This window comes from Pelecanus crispus, chromosome 11 (assembly GCF_030463565.1).
Source record: "Pelecanus crispus isolate bPelCri1 chromosome 11, bPelCri1.pri, whole genome shotgun sequence".
Taxonomy (NCBI): domain Eukaryota; kingdom Metazoa; phylum Chordata; class Aves; order Pelecaniformes; family Pelecanidae; genus Pelecanus; species Pelecanus crispus.
In genome coordinates, this window is record NC_134653.1 from 11,708,486 (window position 1) to 11,725,943 (window position 17,458).

The following is a 17,458-nucleotide window of genomic DNA, read 5'->3' on the forward strand; positions in this document are numbered from 1 at the left end:
TGTTTGCTCTGCTGTTGCTGCTGGCTCTGAGGAGCTAAGAAAATAAAGTATGGAGAATGGAAGGAAATACAACCTCTGGGTAACAAGATCTGATCCAAAGGTTGCTAAAAGTCAGTGGGAGTCTGTTGATTTCAGAGTTTTTGAGATTTGGTTTCAGAGAGTAAAAAAATGCTACATTTATATTGGCCAGAATGTAACAGAAATGACTAAATTCGATTTTTAAAATACCCTCTCAAATATAAAACTAAAAGAGACTTGAGTTAAAGGGTTATCTAGAAGCTACAACTCTCACTCTTTGATACACTTTCTCTCTAATAAGAAAGTTTTATCTAGGAGCAAAGTAAAAATTCTCAGAACAGTTCTTTTCAATGATACATTACCATATTAGTTCTGCTATTCTTCCATATTCCTCATAGGTCTCATTTTCAAAAGGAGAAACATGTCAACAACTTTCTTGTTATTTAGGATAATAACAAATTAAGAGCACAATCAGAAACAAATGGTACACAATCAGAAATCTGTATCTTCAGCTTGGGGAAGCTTTCTGAAACTGTTTCTCTTTGTCTAATACGGAAAAAAATCACATCATTTGACATAGCCTAATTTTGCTTAGCAAGCATATCTAGCAGCTCTTTCTCTATGCCTTGGCTGCTCAGTTCATTTAAACTGTAGTATCTGTGAACAATCTTTTCATCTGTGACAACAACCACTCGAAGCCCATGTGCATCTTCTCCCAGCTGACATCCTATTGCTGATGAAACCACCATTTCCAGTCCTCGGTAGGAACCCCCAGCATTCCTGTGGTAATGTCCAGAAAATACAGCTTTAACGCCTGTTTAAAAAAAAAAAAAAAGAAAAAAAGAGAGTATGTATTTAGTTAGCAGTTACAATTTATGTATAAAATGTGTTTACAGTAAAAGATACTGCTGAGGTTATATACTGAGGCTTACACAGCTGCTGGGGTTGTAGAGAAAGTTCTATAGCAAGTACAGCTACAGGTGTCATGTTTACCTTGATTCTTTAATGGTTCAGAAAGGATAAAATTAAAAATAAATAATTTACCTGAACGTTCATTTTAAAGAAATAATTAGTAAACAGCAATAAATAATTCTAACAGTAATAAATAATTAGTGAAAACTTTATTCTGCCTCACTAGCTCTGTTTAGGGTTACTGGACTCTGACTTCTTCATGCTTACTGCAAGGTGTGTTTGTCATCTTGCTCCTCCTTCGGCTATAAAGAAGGAACACTCTAGAGAAAAGTGATTAAAATTATAAAAAATTTTCAGTAATAGATAACTGCCTAAAGAATGATGCTACTGAAACATGAGTTGAAAGCCAAGGATTGTGGAGCTGTATTTGTTAATTAACATGCAGAAAATTCACTAAGGAGAGCTTAAACCTGTCTACCCAAAGCTGGTGACCTTAAAAAAAAAAAAAAAAAAAAGGCAAGACAAACAAATAAAAAACATAAATAATGAGAAGATAATTTGTAATCTTTTCTCAAAGACATTGGGGGTTATCACAGATGGAATAGAGCCCGGTACATCAAAGAAACCTAATAAACAGAAGAGGTTCTGAGTTATAAGAGGGGAAGAAAGATGAGAGCAGCCAAAAAAAGAAAGGTTGACAACCTGCAAGAGGAGTCAGGCTTGGTAATGACCTGAATTAACATTTTACCTATTACCTATCATTTACTGATTTCCTCTGTATTTTTAATGACTTAAGGCTGTTCTGTTTGTTTCTTTTTTTAAAATAGACTACTTATATTTCAGACTGTATTGGGGTAAAAAATCACTCCATTATGAACTTGAAAAGAAATAGATACATTTGATCTGTTGCAGGAGACAACAATATGCTATATCAAAAATTTCTGCGTAGGTTGCATACAAGTATCATCCAAGCTTGGTCAGGAGTAGAAGAAAAGCTAAATGACAAGCAGCAGCAGGTAAACAGAACAAACATACTTCATAGTTAAGTCTTCATAATGTACTTTGAAATCCTTGGCTGAATCATTGCCTTACTAATTAGCCAAATGAATGTTTAAAGAAGTCCAACCATTCTTCACCTACTCTCAGAATACAATAATTTAAGAAAAAATTAATTAAGTTTGCAAACACTATCTGATTTTTACCAACTTCTAAAGATGATACATATGCCAGGTCTGCTTTCCTGCCACGCTCCTCAGTACCTAAGGGATTTTTGCAGAAATTTTGAAACAATTTCAAATTAAATGAAATTGTGTCATCCTCACCTCTAAACCAGTAATTTCTACTTTTTGTTTCTTCTGCCTTGCAAAAATAAACAATGAATTGGTAGAAGCGGTATTCACTACTCTGAATGGCCCTTCTGATTGTCTTTACAGGTCAAATTCATGCTACCAAATAGATTATTTTCCCCTCCGCATTTGATGTTTTATAAATTTTAATCAAATGTTTTTATTACCACAAAATAATGAAACCTTGTTTAGTCTCACGAGTGAAAAAAGTAAAGAAAAAGTCATTTTGATGCAAGTACTTATCTTTCATGTCAGTTTGTAAAACCATTAACAACAGAGTTGAGAACCTAGCTTCTTCCTAAAAGAGAACATGCTACCATAGACAAGCATTTCATTTCCAGGTTATGCCAGCATCCTTCACCATTTAGCCATTCTATGCACTGTTGATAGATACAGCTGAGCAGCACAGTCAACAGCATTCATAGCTTGGCAAAAAATTATTCATCAGCTTTCTTGCTAATTTAAGATGGTGCATATTTTATTTTGAATGAAAATGTGGAGTTAGTATAAATAGCTAATTTTACAAACAGGTTTTGGGATTAATTTTTGGCATGCTCAGTCTAAGATCCTTAGATTTCAGACTATTACAGCTTCTTGAAGCTGCATCTAATGCTATTTTATACTGTTGTGAAACAGAAAAATTACTGGACCAGATGGCTGAAAATACTGGGAATTTTGTTGTTTATCATCAAGTGCAAAACGTGATTAATTTTATATTTTGTTACAGAAAATGTTTAGATCTTGTGTTGATTTACAATACTATGAATGACAATTCAAAAATTTTCAGGCCCACCTAAAGGATTCAGGTGCAATTTCTCTATTGAAATATAATAGGTTGTGTGCTCCTTAATCATAATGACACTTAGATGGTTCTACATAAAGCATCTGAAAATATATTACGTTAATACTGAGTGACTCAAAAAACACACTGACAACTAGGACTAGAGAGCCAGCAGGTATCAAAATAACTGGCTACTTTATGAAGCTGAATCTTCCTATTAGTTTGCTAAAAAACTGCTGTGCTGTAATAGAAAAATATTTTGCTGGCACTGTTCTATAGATACTGTACCTTGCTGAACACAATTTGTGTTTATATTGAAAAATAAACAGCCAAAGGTCTAGATGTGTGCCTGTTCCTGAGGAGGACAGCAGAGAAGAGTGAAGCTTAGCGCACGTGGGACCGAGTGCCAGCTATTGTGGGCCACGTGAGGTGCTTCCCGATGGCATTCCTTTCCTCCACACACAACCAGGGTCTTCTCACCACCCCAGGCTGAAAGCTAGCCTTAAATATGCAGCACTGATAATTACCTTTCCAACCATGTTTGTTATCATTACAGAACAATGAGCAAGCCTATAAAGATACACAGGGATGGACACTGATGACACCACCAAACTTCATCTGTTATTTTTCATATATTGCAGCACTCTGCCATTCCATGCTTAACACTTTAAAAGGTAACATGTGCTTAGTCCTGTTCAAGTGGTAGGCCAGAGAAGAGGTAATTTGTGAGATACTATAACCTTAAATGACATTTAAAAAGAAAAGCTAGCAACAACTGGTTTTTACCTTCAGACAACAGAAATTCTGGAAGAGTAGAGGCAATTTAAAGGCAGAAGGCTGTGATTAGGAACACACTGTAACTTCATAAGGAAATCCTTATTTCTCTAGCCAGACAAACCTTCCGCCCTTTCTCCTGCAGTAGATTTAGACTTCTTTCACAGTGATTAAATGAAAAGGGAAGTAGGTGAACCTGTCTTAAGACAGTTGGCTACATCAATGCTTTGCTTTTGTGAGAGTGAGATATTTGAAGACTGATATAAAACACATAAACTGGGCTCACAGTATAGTTAAAAATTAAGCAGCTTGGAAAGCAAAATATAAATTATTCTGCTGTGTGGCTAGTAAAAGCTACACGGGCTTTTATATTTCAAAATCCAAACCCTTCTCAAATAGCAAATGACTCAAGGTAGAAAACAAAGAATGAAGTTACCTTTATGTTGAATAGTGGTATATGGTCATTGTCAGCTAGAACTTGTCTGTTATCCTATTTTAGTTTATTAGTAGTAATTCTCTTTGCTCAGCGTAACTTGCTCATCTATCTGGTGTATGAGTTACACTTGTAAGTCAGCATAATAACTTTGAGAGCTTGCTCTGACTCAGCTGCAGGAACCTAGCAAAACAGTTGGGGTTTTTTTTGTTTGTTTTTGGGTTTTTTTTAAATCTTGGGAGAAACCCAATCAGAATACTACAGAAGACGATGGTGGAATATAAAAGTCCTGTGACATAACGGGCTCTTTGCAGAGATTCTGTACTTTCTAGGTATTATTCTGGTCCTTAAAATCGTAATACAAAGATGTTTTACAACTGATGCTACAGTCAGTTTGAGAGTGAGCAGTCATTTGTCAACTCTACCCATGTTGCAGCTTATTGTAGTGACCATCTAATGTAACATACTTAAGCAATTCAAGCAGCAGAACTGTGTCTTCCTTTCTCATTATATGCACACTTATCCAATCCATGATGCCTACACTCAAGAAGGTATTTTGGTATGGAACTGAAATAAGAGTGATTTGTAAGCAGTTCAAATATGATACCTGACACCAGAAAGGATGTGATTTAAAACCTCTTTTATCTCCTGTTGGCTATGGGAGGCAGATTCTGCCTAAACAAGCTGGTGCTTATGGGTGCTGTTCATCCAAACGCCCCCTTTTAGCATATGTATGTCATTCAGATCCTAATTGCACCTGACGGGTCTTCAGTGCTGAAATGCCCTTGTGGATCTAGCTGCTCCGCATCAGCCTCTGCTAGAATTTAGTACCTGCTTTAGATACCTCCCAGGGAAAATTTTGCCCAGACTTCAGTTTTCAGGTACTCTTTATTTCCAGTGCTAGTATTAAATCTTGTTATTCTTGTGTTACAATATGTTACATCTTGAACAACGAAACAAACAGGTCACTGCTGTGTATTAATAGAAGTCTAACTGATGATGTTTTTTCTTCAATAGCACTTTTTTGTTCACTCAACTGCATTCCACTCACTTTTGTTAGTTAGCATAAGAAGGAAAGCTGAACCAGTCAATGCAATAATACTAAGATGACAAGCAGGCAATTTACTTTGCTCTTGCTTTTGATCTTAAACATAAAAAGAATCTTAGAGATGTATGCACTCAAATTTAATTTATTCATTTCAGATGTTTTTCTGAAGTAATACTGTCAAGTTGCTAGCAACCCCTCCCCACCCCACCCCCCACCCCTTTTTTTTTTTTTTTCCTAAAATCTGTGAGAAAAGAACAGTGTCCTGGCAGGCCTCATTTTTATAGCCCACTTTAAGGTATTCTCAAGTCAGTTAAATACATCCAGCTATACACAAAAAGGTATAGTCCCATCCCACTACAAAAGGAAGAAAAAAAAAAAAAAAAAAAGGCAGAGCAGTGATTTGTTTTTAATCCCTGGTTTCTGAAATAGCAGTTGGGAAAAGCTTTGATATAAAAGCTGTATGAAACACTAAAAAACTACTGTGTAAATAAATGTCCAAAGGATGGCACCTTCACAGGCATTCATTATTTCATTTTTTATGAAATACATACTGATTTGAATTTAAATGTGACTGGAGGTTTCACGGTATCCATTAAACCAAAAAAAGCAGGATCCATTACTGCAAGACACTACTCATACCTAATGGATTATTCATTAAAAGAAAAAGAGGGATTAAAAAACTGTGCAGATAGTTGCTATAAAAAAAAACCCCAAACAAAACAAACCACACGCACTGTCTCTGTGATCCTCACTGTCTGCTGTCAGACTGCGTAACAATGTAACAGTTACCGAGAACCTGCTAGGGAAAAAAGGCCTGAACTGCCAAATTCATTTTTGATGAGAACACGACTGGAAGTCAGAGACTCAGGATGGGCACCATCCAGTGTTAGACACCAGATCTTGCTCTGTCTGTTCTAAAACTGTACTTGGACCATGAAAACACCTACAACCAACGAGCTTCATGCCTGCACACCAAACACGAGTTTTCAGAATCGATCCATCTGCAAAAAAATCAATGTCTTTTTAAAATAAGGTTTAAATACAGGAACTGATTCTGATTTTAGTAAACCAAAGATGCCCTCCTGCCAGCGTGCAATTTACTATCATTTTCTGATCAAGCACAAAAAGTTCTTTTTAGTTCTGACCTGACAAAGCTGAATCTGAAAGACAAAAAAGATCTACTGTTTCCAAAGATTTGATCATAACTCCTTTTCCCTGTAGAATAATGCATTCCTACTAAACAGTGAAATACCTATTATGGCACAAATTCTGTGAGCCCAAAGCAGCCTATTTAGCATAAATAATTCATGACATAACAACCAACCAAAACGTGGATTGTTCAAGAGTCATCTGAAGAGATGTAATTCTTACATATGTAGATAAGCCTTAGACTCTTCATTAGCTTGACCATGAAATGAGTTAATAAATACTTTGGTTTTATACTAATTCACACAGTGCGTTATGTCACTTCAGACTGTAAGGCTACACAGTGGCTCTGGCAAGGCAAGAAGTGCGTGCTGAGGAGGGTAATTAATAGCTCACGTAATTCAGCATGCTACCTTTGATGCTATCTGTATGTTCATTCGTAAGCAGAATATTTCAAGCACAACTCACTTTTTAAAAAATTTCAAACAAAATTCATATTTTAATTTGGATACTTTTTTCCAAGTCAAAAACATGGTATGAACACTTTGCTTGTGGTTTCTATTGCAGACATTTCTCAACGGAAAATTCAAAAACACCTCTGAAGACTATTTCCCCCCTCCCTTATTTCCAGTGTCTGCTTTCTAAAGCCAGCTCACCAAATAAGTAGTCATGGCAAGAGCTTCAGCAAGATCTTGTTGATTTGCATCTTTCTCAGTTTAACAGGTCTGGTAAGACGGACAATTTTTACCGTCATTTCCCATTTTCTCTTTTTCTCTTGGCTCTCTCTTCAAGCTTTGTGAACCAAACCAGCACACTGTGTTAAAAAGGGCTTTTCTTACAGAGATGGTGTAACAGGTATTGTTAAACTGATCTCACCGGCCTAATAGCGGAAGAGATCTAAACAAATATCTGAGATTTGCTTTGGATGCTTCATGGAAAAGATTGGTACAGAAAGGGATGACCAGGCCAACCAGGCTCAGGAGCAACTGCATGTACACAACCATCACATCCTTGCAGACTGCAGTAGCTCTGATTCAGAACAGATTATTCTTTGTAATGATAGCCATCCTACAGCACTTCTGACTTCCCAAACAACCAAAGCTGAATAATGCTCTGAAAGAAACTGAGTCCTATATGAAATATTCACCACCTCTTTCACGCCTGGTGATACTGAAAAAAATTTGAAAGAAAACTTTAGCTACCCTGGTGTTGTTAGCATGCTGTTGATTTTATTTCTGACAAGAATCAGATGAGAAAATAGTCCATTACATGAAAAGAAACTACATACTGAATATCATGCAGAAGGCAGTTTGTCTGTTCACAAGAGAAGCTAAGGTTATTTTACAGAATTTTAAAAGTGCAGCATCTTCTTCCCACAAATCATAGTTTATCACTCAGAGAAACCCTTCTAAACAACAGTTCTGTGGCACCAGAGAAAAGGGTCAGCATGATTTTGACATAATTGCACTGTAAGAGAACAAAGGCATTTAACTGTGTCTCCTGGATAATTCCCCTGAGAGTGATTACAACCCAGCCTTAGCTTATTGTGCAGTTGCAGTCCCATAATTCCCAGACTCTTCTCCCTTACTTAGTACTGTGTATTCATAGCACAGAAAAATGCAGGGACATGGAAGACTGAGCATGTTTTCAACTCCATTTGGGGCAGGAAAGAAAGGGGACTATGGTTGGTCCTTCTCCATGTGGACCAACAGGCAACCACATCTTTTTTAATCAGTGTTTTGACCAGCCTTTCTGTTTAAAGGGTAGTTAAGTCATTATAAAATGTCTCTATTTTAAAAGTGAAATGCTACCCAACAGGCATATTCCATAATATTATGCTACTGAACTGTAATGTGATTTTAAAAATTTTGTATTTTTTCCCTTTTTCTCTGTGTTCTTTTCTTTTACCACATAAACGTTACTATCAGAAATACAATGGCTGGCCTTTTACCATCCCCATTAAGGAAGGACTGAGGGGAGAGAGCAGTTTCATGTGTGAGAGTGGGGGGGTTGGCCATGTCCCTCTCTTTGTGGGAGAAATCCCCCACCCTAGGCAACCAAGACCATGTCTGTGTAGGGGCATTCAGGATAATCTGACACCTGAGCCTGGCAGAGGTGACAGTCAGCATGCATAGGATGCATGGGCTTTCAAGGACCCTGGTTTAAAAAATAACTAAATAAAATCAAGTGTGCCCTTTGGAAGATCACTCAGAAAGCTTATGGTGTTAAAGCATTGTCATAAGCGTCAAATGTCTTCCCACAGAGTGGTATTTCAATAACAATGTGAAGGAGAGACTTGCTTTTTACTGGCAAGATTTCCTCTACCAAATTGTGAATGTTGTGATAAATCTCCAGCTTCTGGTAGTCTGAGCTCTTACAGTGGCAGAGTTCAACAGCTTAGAAGAATAAAAGAACTGTAGTGGAACATTGTACATGCCATAGTAATGAGATCTGAAGTGACAGTACACACTAGCTTGCTATACAGAAGACTAGGTAACAGAGAGGAAAAAATCTCCAACGCAAACGTAAGATTTTGTGAAATGCATGTTTTCCTAACTTCTTGAGAAATTTGATGTTTGCTAGTTTAATTCAAGCAATACAGACTGAGCCCCAATCTCTAAGGAAATCCAGTTGCAACGATTATAGAAATCCAAGTAGGTTACAACAGGATGGAAAATAACACACCCACATTTATCTTGAAATATTAAAAATAATTTCATAAAGAAACATGCACCTAGAAAACATTTTTTCTCACACAATCAGATGATACTGGGCTGGAATTCAGGCTTGATCTAATTTAAATTCCAGGGGTGTCTGACTCCAATTTCTATAATTATACTCACTTCCATGGCTTGCTTCCAAAAAACCCTGAATTCAGAAGAAGCTGTTTTCCAACTCTAGTTTCTAATGTACAAAAACCATTTTGAGGCAGGTTTGCTATGTCCAAAATGCGACTGGCCTGGCCTCAGTTGGAAATCAAACTGCTCAACCCAGCACTAGGGACAGTGTAAAAATATAGGAAGAAAATTACCAATATAAAAATAAACCAAAGAAAAGCAAGCAGATTTTCCAAATTAGGAAGAGAATGCCTGGAATAATCAGCATAGGCAATCAGTATCATACTTTATTTAGCCTGAGCCTTCAATTAAATAAATGCTTTTCTCAGCAAAAGCAAATGAGACTGTAAGAGAACGAGAAGGCTAAATTAGTGCAATATGAATGACATAATAAATATGTAATGGGTACAGTACAGACCTTGCTTCTCCTCCCATGCACTCTGGAGAGAATTTTGGGAAAAAAAGTGGTACTGACTGAGCAATGAAATTTATCACATAGTCCATATTATCACCCTTTAAGTGCTGATTAATGAACTATTTTTTACAGTAACTGCAGACATGAATCAATGTTCACTGCATTTCATTTACAGATTTATGGCCCTCACAGACTACAGGTGAAGCTGAAAGCAAACAAAAGAAGGCTTTTCTTCACATAGCTGTGAAACATGAAACTCGCTCCCGCAAACCACTGTGAAAACTGAGTTTTCAAAAATCAATTGAACAAATCTATAAAAGAATCACTAAATTGCAGTATACTGATAACATTAATATGATACCGTAAGTCCCCGAGAGATAAATTGTTGGACATAGGAACTTGGAAGAAATACAATTATACGCTTTGCTGTCTTGTGCTCTTCGCAAGGGTTTGGCCACTAGGACAAGCAGGAGACTGGGCTATAGGGATTGTCATTCTGGTGTAGTTACTCTGCTTTTACGTTAGCTGTTCAAGTTTAATGATAAAATTAGGTTTAAAATAGAATTATGCTTATCTAAAAATCACTGCTTCACTGGCCAAACCTCTTGCTCAATCAAGAACTGAAGAAAGAGGATATACTAGCAAAAGCTGAACCTATATGTATTTGTCCCCAAAACTGCAGGAGCTAAAGAGGAGCAGCAGTAGAGCCAAAATGGAAGCAAATAGGTGGAGCAGCAGTTCTGTAAAGAAATGAAATTGTACTGAGTGAAAAACCTGAACGTTATCAATACTCTAGTACCCTTTCAGAGTTTTCATAGGCAGGAGAACAAAATAAGTAGTATCCAGACACAGGGGGATGCTACTGTAAGAGACACGTGTGTGTGTGTGTGTACACCTACACACATGTATGTGTAGATACATATTTTTTAAAAGGCAATGTTTCTGGCAAATACAACCGTTTAAGTCACAAGGATAAATTGATCTTGAGCACTTCCCCTGGAGTATCAGGCATAAACTGGCTTTTCTTTCTTCCTTTCACTTGCAGTGTACAGCTGCATTTTGAAGTGCTGAACAACGAGGTCGGTTCAACAGGTAATACCTGTTCTCAGAACAATTTTGCACTCCAAAATGATGTTCTTTCAGCTTCCCTACAAGAGCACACATTAACCATAGGCATTTTTTGCTGTACCTTTTTTCTCCTCTGGGCAGGTGGTGTACATCATTTTTTCAAAACTCCAGTGCTACAAAGCGAATGATAATATTTAATAGCCATTGTAAACAAAATCTCTCATGTGGAATTGAATTTATTTTATCTCATTGCAATTTGAGAGTGCTCACATCGCCCCATTTGCCAAGCAGGTGTTACAGCAGCAAAGACGTGAAAGCATCAGTCACAGCACTATTAATAGAACTGTTCAGTGCTCAGGCAGTTCTCAGACACTGTTCTCCAAACAAAACCCAATCATTTCCCACCAAAAAAGCTCCAGTAGAAGGAAACAGTCCCACTAGTAAGTGCCAGGGATTGTCACCCTCCTCCATTTCATAACCTCTTCACTCAACCTTAAATAACGACATTATAGAATTATTTTGTGTAGTCCTTTAGAAGCTCTGTGTTATCCCACCTTCTTCATCAGACAAGTTGTGTGAATAAAATAGAACTGAATAATTACAGTTTACAGCGCATAGCACCATAAGCATCTTAATAAAAATATCCCGTGTACTGTTGTTTGCAAACATGATCCTGCAAACTTGCAGGAAAACTCTTCCTTAAATTTGCTTTGTAGACTAAAGAATCCAGAGCTTGATGCAACTGGTGGTCATACTGTGTAAGTGGGAGACAAGATATTAAGTTTGCAAAGTATATCTATGTCAAAAGTATTTTTATATAGAACAACACTGAATACAGCTAGACAGATAAGGATCTTGGTCCCACTTGTTTTTCCTGCATAATCAGAGGAGAAACAACAGGCACAGCCAGAGGGTGATTCCAGATCACCTAATTAGAGTGCTGGTCTAAATAAGCCTTTAGAGGTGCTGTCTGTAGAAAGTCACTCTGTACTTCAGCTTAATTTTTGTGAATGCCTCTTGTGACCCTTCAGTGGAATTTATTTCCTGGTCTTGCTACTTTTTTCCATTTGAAAGTGAAGCTTTCTCATAGACCTGACCCAAACAATCTTGGCTTGCTGTGTGCTCTAATGATCAAAAAGCAGTTTTTATCAACCAAAACTACAGCCCAGTGGAGAAAACAGGTTTCAAAAATGTATCTAAGAACAAATATTAATTCATTTCATTACAGACCATACTAAATAAATGTATTTCGTACTTGCTGCTGAATTTCTGAAAAAAAAAAAGTCTATGTGTATCTACATGCTAGATTACATAATCATACCTGGGGAACAGTCTTAAAAACCACTGTTCTTACACAGTGACGTAGAAGACACCAAATTTGGTCACTCTACCTGTACTACGACTGCATAGTTTCAAGGTTGAAAGAGGTTGATCTAAATCACTTAAGTTGAGAGTATTTAAATCTAAACTATCTTAAATACTGAAAAAGCTACGCATAAGCAAGCACTGAGATTACTCACTTGGTGCATGGGCTTTGCCAAAATCAAGGTCTCAATGGCAGGAAGAAGAAAATATTACTCCCTTGTCAACTTTGATTACACAACAAAAGAAATAACGAAACACAGCATATGTTGTCTGGTAAATTTTAGAAACAACAGCTTTCAGCACTCCATGCTTTAATTTTGTGCTCAAATATATCTCAGCTGTGGATGTTCAGAAAGCTGCTTCTTCCTTTAATACTACTCTCCTGTCATAACATTTCTAAGAGGAGAATGTAGGTATCACACTCTCTTAATGAGTAAAGGTGTTAGAAGTTACAGCACCTATAATCACAAATATAATGAAAAAATACGCCATTTAATAAAGCTAGGTTGTTATTTTTCCTCGTATGTACAAACTAAGTATTTTTAACCACATCTGAAAAATTGCTTTGAAGACATTTAGATGAACTTAAAACTTTTTAATTAAAAGAAGCTGGAGACTGCAGGGAATTTCCTTCTATATTTTATATCTATTATCTAGTGATTCTCTCTTGGATGCAAATATCTCTCACCTAGATCGACCACCTATACTCTTCATCTCACTCTGAACCAAAAATTCTTTTCTCAACTTCGTTGGTGAAAAAACAGCTATTAACTTAGGTTTTATTCAACAGAGCTCTTAAACAAGTTCAGACATTTGCTTAAATGTTTTAGTTCATTAAGGCCATATTGTGTTAAGTAATGTAAGTAATGTCAGTGTGTCAGTGATGGTTCTCAGGACAGAAAGTCTTTAAAAGATTGTCCATAGCTCAACAAAAATACCCATACTTTTCAGGTCATAGAAAAAAATTCTTTAACATCCTAAGAAAATTATACTGGAATAAGATATGTAAGGAAAAGTATGTCTTCTATTACATAAACTGCTTAATTTAAAAACTAATTTATTACTTATGTTTATCAAAGACACATGACATGCAGACCAGATTTTTGGCTAGACCACTACCTGGATTCTTTATTTTCCCTACAAAGCTATGAGCAAACCTATTTATATCAGCACTATAAAATTCTTAAAAGCTGAATATGCATTTCACGCAGCAGAGTCAATTGACTCCAGCAGATCTCACAGATGACAACATCAGGTCAGCTCATTCACAGTTCTTGCACGCAGGTTTTTTCTGTACTTAGCTTCTGCATGTAGAGGAGACAGAGCTTTCACAACTGAGGCTAAACTTTCAGAAGTTATACAAATATACCTTCAGAAATATATTTTCACTTAAATGACAAACTATGTTTTGAACTGAGCTGATTTTCACTGTCACTGAAATAACTTTTTCAAGGACAATACTTGTTACAATGCATTTAAAGAAAAAATGGGCTAGGAGGATTTCTTAGGCACGCAGCTTACAAGTATGGTTTAACTTTGCATAGTAGTAATACATATTTACAAGTGCCAGATTTTCAATTTATAAATATTTATCATAAGGACATGATTTTATCTTTAATTAGCCCAACTGTTAAGGACACTTCTAATGTGAGAAATGTAATTCACTATTTCATACCAGATGTAGCCTCTATAGCTAGTCTGTTATCTCTGCTTGTAATGAGCAGATACTTAAACCAAAAACATTATGTAATATGTAAGTGATCAGAAGAGAAGAACTACAGAAGATCTGGGCTCTGAATCTAAAATAATAATTTTCTGAAGTTGCATACCTCACTTCAAAGCACCTGTGCAATATCACCATACTTTAAGTATCTGATTATTTCCTACATATACCCATATGAATTTCTTTGTTCAGGGAAAGACCTGAATTACTAGGTTGTCCTTCCTTTCCTGTCTCTCTCTAACCAGGTGAGTTATGGCTATGTGTTTGACACTTTTAGAAAAAGTATAAATATGAAAACTGGGATAGTTCCAGGTCTGATCCTGGGTTATCAACAACTGAAATGTGAAGCCCATCTAATAACACTGCATTGCCAAACACAGCAACCCTTAAAACATGCGTGTTATACTGAAATTTTTCATAATTACACAACAAACCTTTGGAGTGGTTGGAAACACTGAATCAGAGCACAAGAGAGCAGAAGGAAGGAAGGACTGGTGATAGGCTGTGGGAAGAATAGCAGCAGCCTGGTGGACTCATTAAAAAGGCAGACTTACTTTCTTTTCCAGAATAGTTACAACGAATTTCTAAATTAAGTGCCATAAGGGGTTAGCTGTCTTAAACTGCAAGTCATAATTAAAAAATAAACAAACAAATACAAAGTAGGTTGGGATTTCATTACTAATACTTTGTATTTTAATCTTCCAAGAAGGTATGAAGTGCACTGGGGGAAAACCAATTTCATGTCTAATGATATGCTGAAATCGATTATTCTTTGGCAAAGCAGAGAGTCAGAAAGTAAGTGGAGTCATTGCATATCTGTGCGTCTATCCTACCATGATAACTGCCAGTTTGCAATCCACTGATAACATTTTGTGGTCTCACAAAGACTGTTCTTCAATTGAATAATAAAATGGAAACAGAACGCACCCGTTACTAAGGAAACTCTGAGCCAACTTTTGATTCAGCTAATTTTTCTCAGCAGTCCGAGTTACACTGAGCTGCGAGCTCTCTGTATTCATTTAATTAGCAAAATGTTTGATTATTGGATTGCAAATATTACCTATTGACTCATTTACTTATTGTATAAAACAGCAAGCAAAGGATCAATGTTTTAACATATTCATGAAGGAACCAAACAACACGTCATTTGGGGAGGATTTTTAGGGATGGGAACAAGGGACACAATGCAAAATGATGGAGGGAAGGTAAAAATGGGATGTTGGCACACAAACAAGTTTGGGAATTTCTTCTGTAGAGTTGTCTTGTATTGCTGGCTTCCCATTCTCTCTTCCTTTCCTCCATCATTTGAAGCCTACCCAACTTTAGGTTGAGCCTCTGGATACAGATTAGGAGAATCAGTCTGAAATATCTCTCTAAGAAACATGATAACCTAACAATGATAACTGTTACCATGATAACATTTTGCATAATTTCTTTTACCTCTTGATTAATTATATTCCCAGTACTGTGATGCCAAATGTTAGTAAACCACCTGGATGACAGAAAACTCTAGAACAGAACTGCTTCGGTGTCCACATTAATGCTTATTTACTGGGCTACACCCGTATGGCAACGTCCTCCTGCTAACAAGCTCTCCAATGACCTAGGATGTGTTTTTAGCCAACAGTACGTAAGCAGTCATTTAGCTGTCCAACCTTCCAATAACAATACTTCCCACTTAACACTAGCACAAAAATTAAAAAAGATATTACGAGGTATTCTCACCGTGTCTCCTTATGGGAAAAAAAACCACTTGTAAATCTTGAATCTGCAAATACGTCAGTTCCCTGGAGAGCCCTCAGATAGCTGTGAGTTTTGGCCCCATTGATTGGAAACAGGAGGAGATTCAGAGCTTGGAAAGTAGGCTGGTTTTAAATGAGTCCAGGCTTAACAATTATATGGTAAATTAGGAGCAATATCATAAACAATTTGCAGTGTTCAGTAATCCAAAGAACGTGCTCTCTTATAGATACAGAGCAAATGACATTCTGATGCAGCGATGGCAGGCTGGCAGGAAATTTTGAGGAACTAGCACACCCCAGGAACATGAAGGCAATTAAGAGGAAACAATGGGAACAGCATGGAGGAGTAGCTGCGTACTGTGTCTGTCTCAGTGGCACTCAAGTGTCATCAAAGAAAGCTAAGGGATTTGGTACAAGATACTTGTTTGGTGCGTGTTCCACCTGCCCTTCAGCCCAGAAATGGCCCCTATTAATAACGGATATGCAAAGGATTGATCTTAGCACAGCAAGTTTGGTTTTAACACTGAATAAATCTGGAGTACATTACACTCTCGGTTTAAAATTGTCTCAGTGTGGGAGACAACAACCTCCAAGGTAATTCTGAATTCTGATTACATGTTTTATGTAAAACATAATTCTATATTTTTCTCCTATGGCAATACCTGATCTTCCACTCCTTAAGCAGGAAAAACTCAGGTTGTCTTACAGCTATCAGTACTTGCAGAATGGAATCCTTGCTATTTATTTTAAAGAGTTTTTCACTTTCAGGTTTTTTACTTTTCACTCAAAATTTTAAATTTCATTTGGTACTTTTTACAGGTGATTAGATTCAGTTGATAATTTTGACCTACGGGGAACAATGAGGCTTATAAGCAGTATCTAAAATTCCTTGAAAACAGTACCACTTAAGTTAAATGTATTTTGTCTGGCAGCATAGCCATTAACAATTTGAAACAAAAATTCAAAAATAGGGAAATTTGAGAAAATACCTGCTTTATGAAACTTTTCCATTATCTCTTGACGAACTGATTTTTCCAAGTTGAAATAATCGTGGTCTTCTTCAGGTTTTCTCAGAAACAGAGGGATGTGTTGAAATACTATTACATGCTTACATTTACATTTTTCAGCGACAGCCAGTTGCTCATTGAGCCACACATCCTGGGCTTGCTTTAACTCAGGGCATTTAGAAGAATCGAAGTATAACTGAGAATTCAGCACAAGAAAGAAAACACCTCCAACCCAAAAGCTGAAGTAGTCATCTCCCCAGTTCTTGCAATAATTATCTATTGTTTCTCTTGTTGGAGTATTGCCAATATCATGATTTCCACTGACGAATACCAATGGGATGTCCTCGTCAGTGTTCTTCAGAACATTCTTTAAATCTTGTTCTTGGTCCTTTCTCCACTGAGTTCCTATAGGAAAACAACAAACACATTTTAGTGCTTATGCTATCTTTTCCTACCGTCATTGTTAGCTTTTGTTTATGGAAATATGCATAGTAAGACAGTATTCTATATTCAATGTTATCATAATATGCAGGCATCTAGAATACACCTTCACTTTAATACTGTATGTCCACTCAATGCTTTCCCTCCCTTATCAAGTACTTAGCCATTTTCAACAACTTTCCTTAAGCAAGGCTCTGGATAGGAACCAACAGATAGCATAGCAGTAGGTGATATAACGGTCAGCATTTTGCATCAAAAGCTTTAGCAGGCTGATTCTTTTCATCTATAGACTGATGATCTGGCAAAAAAATGCAGCAACTTTGGATGATGTAACAGCTTTACACAAGGGTAAAAACCGTGTCAACTTCTGGTTTATATTTTATGGCTGTGCAAAGGAATTAA

The 17,458-nt window shown here is 36.7% G+C and overlaps 1 protein-coding gene across 1 annotated transcript in view; it reads right to left on the reverse strand.

Annotated features, from left to right (window-relative positions):
• Positions 1-599: 599 nt before the first annotated feature.
• CPPED1 (calcineurin like phosphoesterase domain containing 1) overlaps positions 600-17,458 on the reverse strand; it is a 50,621-nt gene continuing 33,762 nt past the window's right edge. The window contains exons 3-4 of the mRNA XM_075719186.1: positions 16,598-17,020; positions 600-832 (exon numbers count right to left, since the gene is read on the reverse strand). Of these exons, the coding sequence (XP_075575301.1) occupies positions 600-832; positions 16,598-17,020 (656 nt within the window). The remainder of the gene's footprint in view (positions 833-16,597; positions 17,021-17,458) is intronic.